This window comes from Nicotiana tabacum, chromosome 2 (assembly GCF_000715075.1).
Source record: "Nicotiana tabacum cultivar K326 chromosome 2, ASM71507v2, whole genome shotgun sequence".
In the NCBI taxonomy this organism is placed as follows: domain Eukaryota; kingdom Viridiplantae; phylum Streptophyta; class Magnoliopsida; order Solanales; family Solanaceae; genus Nicotiana; species Nicotiana tabacum.
In genome coordinates, this window is record NC_134081.1 from 113,357,911 (window position 1) to 113,364,447 (window position 6,537).

General features: G+C 33.5%; 1 protein-coding gene across 1 annotated transcript; it reads right to left on the bottom strand.

Annotated features, from left to right (window-relative positions):
* Window positions 1-299: 299 nt before the first annotated feature.
* LOC107769501 (mitogen-activated protein kinase kinase kinase 17) lies at window positions 300-1,592 on the bottom strand. Its single transcript, XM_016588722.2, has one exon. The coding sequence runs from the start codon at window positions 1,490-1,492 to the stop codon at window positions 455-457; it is 1,038 nt and encodes a 345-aa protein (XP_016444208.2). The 5' UTR covers window positions 1,493-1,592; the 3' UTR covers window positions 300-454.
* Window positions 1,593-6,537: the final 4,945 nt, after the last annotated feature.

A 6,537-nucleotide genomic window follows, 5' to 3' on the forward strand; every position in this document is an offset into this window, starting at 1 on the left:
GTTGGGACTCCCCATTATCTTCGTGATCGTCCAGTGTATTTCAGGAGAAGGTGGCACTTAATTACTCATCGTTGCACATTGGTTTTATAGATTTCTGTTGTATAGTACCAAAGTTTACAGCTAGAGATTTAGCTGTCTCTATCCCCACCAGGGGCGGATTTACAGGCAAAAATATAGGGCATGTGATCCATTTGCGAAAAGATATTTTATGTACAAATTTTCTAAAATTGATAAAATATTAACAATTGGCACTTATCACCCATGCTGCAAAAGAGGTGAATGATGCACTTGGTTGAAGATTGATCTAATTACCAAGAGAAATATTGGGTCAATTCTCACTTTGTACATTTTTTTAGTCATTTTTTTTAAGTAGTACACCCGTTTAATAGAAATTCTAGATGTCAGTTAGAAAAAAGGCTGTCATTGTTCCACGAGCTACCTCTCTTTCTTCGAGTTATTCACTGCTTCTTCTAAGTGTAATCCAACTCTGATCGTCCCATCTCCACTTCGGTTCTCCTGAATTCAAACCCAATTCTCTTACCCTTTTTAGAGCAGAATCCATTGAGCTAACTGTTTGTATTGAGCAAAAGTCCATGGTTTCTGTTTCCTCCACTGAATTCCAAATGTCTTGCTCAAGAATGCTCGTTGGGGAGCTTGTGACAAAATCTTGATTTGCCTTAGAATTTGAATGGGATAATTCCTCAAGAAATGGATGTTTGAGTAGCTCTTTAGCCGTCCATCTTTCTCTTGGATCTTTTCTGAAGCATTTGCTTAAGAAATCCTTTGCTTGTAAAGACAGAAACTTTGGAATTTGTGGGGATTGCCCTGAAAATGCAATTTTGTAAACCAATGAAGCTGAATTAGCCACATTAGTCCAAGGTGATCCACCAGTGGCCATTTCAATAATTGTACATCCTAATGCCCATATATCAGCTGCAAACCCCTGTTTTACCCCACGCGCCACCTCTGGTGCCATGTACATCGGCGTGCCACCAATTGGCTCGGAGGAAACAGCCGCTGTGCCACCGTCCCTCTCTGCCGGATCAACACACCTAGCACAACCAAAGTCGGCAATTTTGGCACCGGTGTTACCTAACAAAATGTTCTGTCCCTTAATGTCACAGTGTACTGTGCCTCTTGAATGTAGGTACTCTAATCCAAGCAAAATTTGCTTGGTGTAATACCCGATCAATTGCTCCTTGATCCGACCACCCTGTTTTCGAATTTCATCGGTTATTGTACCGTCCGACATGTATTCCATCATAAGATTAAACATGAATTTGTCGTTCTCTTTTGTAACATCGTAACCCTTGTAGCTAACTATATAAGGGGAGCTCAACTCGGACAGAATTGTCTTCTCTTTTTGCAAGAACTGCGATTGCGATATCTCCACTGACTTGACAGCAAAAACCTCATCGGAACATCGTGACTTGGCAACGGAGACAGCGGCGGAGGAGCCGTGGCCGATAATATGCCCTCTGGTCCAATCCATTTTAAAAGAAGAAGAAATAAGATTGGTAGGCAGTGTATGAATTTTTAGAAAGTGTTCTGTTTTTGGTTTGTTAGAAGCGGCAACAGAGTTATATATAACTAATTTCTAAATTTATTGTGCAAAATCTGATTTGGATGAAGTTTGGTTTGAAGATGAAAATGTATTTGGACATCAGTTTTCAAAACATATTTCTCAAATTTATTTTGGAAAAACATGAAACATGAATTATACCACAAGTTCTAAAAACTATCACAAATACCCAACAGTACCATTATCAATAACATTCATTATATTATCGCAAACCATTGTCCTGAACATAAATAAATTTGATACAAAATTATCATTTTTATAATTAACTATATGATACACTCTCAGGTGACCGAGAAGACGAAGCAACATTATTACAAAATAATAAATGGTGAACTCTTTTATAAAATACAAAAGTTTGGGACAATTTTAAAAAATGTAATAGTGATATTTTGGCCCAAAACCAGCTATTGAACTGGTTTTGGAATTTGTGATTTAAAATTTTGCCAAAATATAGGTAACATCTATGACCAAACATGTGTTTGCCAAATAAAACTCAAATTTAATTTGAAAAAATCTATGGCGGATCCATATAATATGGTGAACGTCCAAAACTCCAAATTAGTTGGTAGAGCTTAGGTGGCTCTCTATTCTCTTTAGAAGTTTGACGATTGCTTTAACGGAAATTCACAACGTGGCCAAATGGTTGTGGCTATACGGCAGTTTGAGTAGGCTGGAGAATTCACAAGGTTTGCTATATCGAAATGAGTTATATAGCCAGGGGTCATGTTAGTTAATTGTTCATAAAAAGTAGAATTCGTATGTTAAAAAAATAAGACGGGTTACGATTATATCAACAATAACAACCCAGTATAATCTCATTAATGGAGTCTAGAGAGGGTAGTGTGTGCGCAGACCTTATCCCGGGAGGGTAGTGTGTACGCAGACTTTACCCCTACCCTGGAGTAGAGAGGCTGTTTCCGATAGATCCTCGGATCCCTCCTTCCAAGAACTCTCACCTTGCTCTTGGGGCAACTCGAACTCACAACCTCTTAGTTGGAAGTGGAGGGTGCTCACCACTAGAGCAACTCACTATTATATAGATTTAATTACATGAGTATTGTAATAATTTTTACATTGTCAGTCAAATTAAATGGGTAAATTTAATTCTTATCATTTATGTTTTAGTAAGAAGTTGGATGCGGTAGATTGGATTATGATCCTTTATTTTGTATGGAGTGTAAAGATTTTGAAGATTAAATTTGGGAGACAGGGAAGGTGTTTGGTAAGTATCTTTTCAAGAGAGTAGTTTGAACAACCAAAATGGATTACGAGTATTGAATTCTTTGTATATTCCAATTTTTTATGGGCATTGACTCCAATTGGAATTTGAAGTCAGCAAAGTTTTCACATGTTTATCCATTAAATTATGAGTAAACTTTACCATAGATTTTAAACTTCCTGGAAGCGGACAAGCATAAGGTCAATCAAAATAAAAAAAATATCTCCCAGATAGTTTAGTCTTTCAACAAGAGACAGTTTTATCATATTAAAAGATGAATTCCGAAAGAAAAAATACTTCTAAAAGATGAAACTTTCCAAATTTTTCAGGTTGGTTTTTCTTTTTTCTTTTTAAAAGGAAAACTTAAATCAACGCCTAACAAGTACTAGTTTGAAGAGAATAAGATAGCCTTTGGAGATAAATTTGATTGAAACTTTAAAAAAGAGTTTTTGAAGTTGTGTTTGGACATATATTTTATTTGAATAAAAGTTAAAGTTTTATGAGTGGAAGAAAACATTTCACTCAAAAACTGCCTTAAAATAATTTTTGAAAATTTTTGAATTTTTTTTTCCCAAAACATGATCTTACTTCATAAACAAACATTATTTTCAAAAAAAAATTAAAAAAAATAAAAACAAAATCTATGGCCGATCAAGGTTCAGGACTACTAAACACGATACAAAGGCAAAAGCATGATTAGGAAGTGCAAGTACATACGTGAGTACATGCCCAACTAAATGTCTAGCTGTCCCTGTGACGCAAAGCCAGCAAATTTAATTACTCCACTTAATTAATTCCGACTTCCACAATTACCCCAACCAAAATTCAACACTTGGCATAAGACTGTGAATCTTTTGTGATCACTTCAAATATATAAAGATCATATCCTCTATTCCTCGACTACTATAATTGTAAAGACTAAAGAGCGACGTGAAAGCCAACAATAAACATAACACGACTACGATTTGGCAGGCTAACCAACTCCTGTCTATATATCATCTTCCTAATTTGCATTTTCCCAAACTCATAACTTCTTTGTTCTCTTTCTTACTGGTTCACACAAGTTGGAGAAAAACCCGTTTAAAATGAGTTTACATGTTTGATACTGATAGTCTCATACGATGTCCGGTATTCGTTTTAGGCTTCATGAATTCAATTTTGTGCCAAAAAATCTCACTTTGAGGGTAAAACGTTCCTTAACATTAGGTGACTCAATTTCTAGAATACGAGTCGAGACTTCTTATTAAAAATAAAGAAGTACTTACCAGTTACCAATCCCCTATAACATATGATATATGGCCTCTATATATTTTTGCGTTCAAATGTCACACCTCCACAAAATTTAATCGGCTTTAATTTACTGCCAAATGTTTTCAGTTTAATTTAGCCACCTAGGATTTTCAAATGAAGTTACTTTGGTGAATCTAATACTCATTCCTTTAAGTAAAACTGAAAGTCAAAAAGATTTTTTTTTTGGAGAAATTGGTTTTTGACCTTACTTTTGAACCCCTTTTTAAAAAAACTTTTGAACTTCAGACTTTCGAGAACTTCGAGATTTAAAAAATGCCTAATTTGCCTTGAAAGACAATCTATATATCTGGTACTGTTATAAGTTTATTTAAGAAAAAAAGAAATCAGTTGCCCCTTTTTCTTTTGTTCTCTTTCACAAAAGTTAGAACCATAAGTAGATGCGGATCAAAATTTAAGTTTTATGGGTTCAAACACATTATATTTTTAAACTTATGAGTTCATATCTACTATTTCTTGCAATTTTAGTAAATCTTTACACTTAAATTTATATGCACGTCAAAAGTATTGAATTCAAATAAACCCTGGTTCTTTCAAGTTACATTCCTGCCATCTGACCATAAGAGAAGAAATTAAATATGGAGCAACAATTTGGTGGCCCTTTCTAATCTGATCTGTATTTTTCTAGATTTAACAGGTACCATATGGCATAAGATTATATGTTAGATGACATCGCATATCTTATGGTAGACAATTAATTTCAGATCCATTTAATTTCGGAATACATAAAACACCTGTCATTCGATGAATGATTTAACCTTGATCCAACTTTCCTAACTAAGAAAACAAGGAGCTTAACTAATTCAAATTAAAGTGCTTAAATTGATATACTATAGTAAACACGTGACTTTAGTTTCATAACATTTTCTAACATCTGCTAGCTAGAAGTAGATTCTATAGCGTGTATATATCTAGCTAATCTAATTAATTAAGTTTTAATACTGGTATTGTGTCATACGTCATGAGGCTCATGTGATGAGGTAATCATTTGATTTTTGGCTTTTACTTTACAATTAATTAACCCCACTTATTGTGTTACTTAATGACGTTTTTTAAAGAGTCAAATTCGTAACTATTTGGTGAAATTTGTTACAACTGCTTTCACACCTTTTGACCTTTTTTTATTCTCTTTAAAAAGAATGGGCTTTTATTACTCTTTGGAATTCCCTTTTTTTAATGTTTAATAAACGTTCTTTATTGTTGTCAAATATTGAATTAATGTCATATTTGTTGAAAAATGCGTGTACCGCAGTACAATTACAATATTAGAGTGGAATTTAGCTGCAGTTGGTGGGTGCATTCAACTGAAGTTAACTTACAACTTTGAGAACCGACAAATAAAAATTAATACTAAATTATATTCGTAGTTTGGCATCGAAACAGTCTGAATTCAAGTAAACTATAATGCGAGACCCCAAAAGGGCATGCATAGGCGGAATCATGATTCGAAATTTATTAGATCGGGATTCTAAATTTTTTAAATTACTGAATTTTAAATTAATAATTTAAATATATTTAATAAATTTATTAAAATAAATAAATAATTTGAATCAAAGTTACTGTATTCGTAGCACAAGATAAGTTTTACTCTTCCTACGCCACTTTTTGGGGTAGCCGGTAGGACAGCACTGTTATTTTGGCAAAACCAAAAAATTGACACAACTTACAAGTGGTGAAATTATATTTAATTTTGCAAGAGATACGTGTTGATTGTGGAAGTTGAATATGGTAAGATTGGATTTGATTATATATCGTGATTTGGTATACAAAATTTGTCGACGTATAGGTTGCCTTATTTTTTTTGTGCCTTTTCTTATTAGGTATTTCCCCAAAAAATGGACTTTGAATTTGGTCAACGTTTGACATGCAATTATCCACTTTTCTTTCATATGTGAAATATATTTGACAGTTCACAAATTCATTTTTTCAATAGAAGGATTTGGACTAAGAATAGTTTTTGATAAAATAAGGAACTTAATTGCTTCGCTACTTGAAATTTTTTAAAGAAAAAGTTTATGATGAAGCGGTTTCTTGATTAATTGCTGATAAAGGAATTTATGTTTTAGGAAACAATCATTTTAATATATCTCAGCTTTCAAGTAAGATGATTTTTTGAGTCTCTGACGTTATTTACTTATCTCTTTGTTCCTTTTTTGTCACATCTAGAAAAAGATGCAGCCACTTTACTTTTATATTGAAGGAATAATCATCATATATTGCTTCTTGAGAGATAGGAAATCCTTCGAAAATTCAAATTTCTCACCACCTTTTCTGAAAGTTTGTTACCATTACTAAATCCAAACGAGAAGAACTTAAACCAGCAAGATAATTGCGGATCATCATGAGAAATGTGGGCACAATATACAATTATATTGTATTGAGTTGTGTTTATTTTGGTTTCTCACTCGGTGTCCGGTACCTGCATTGG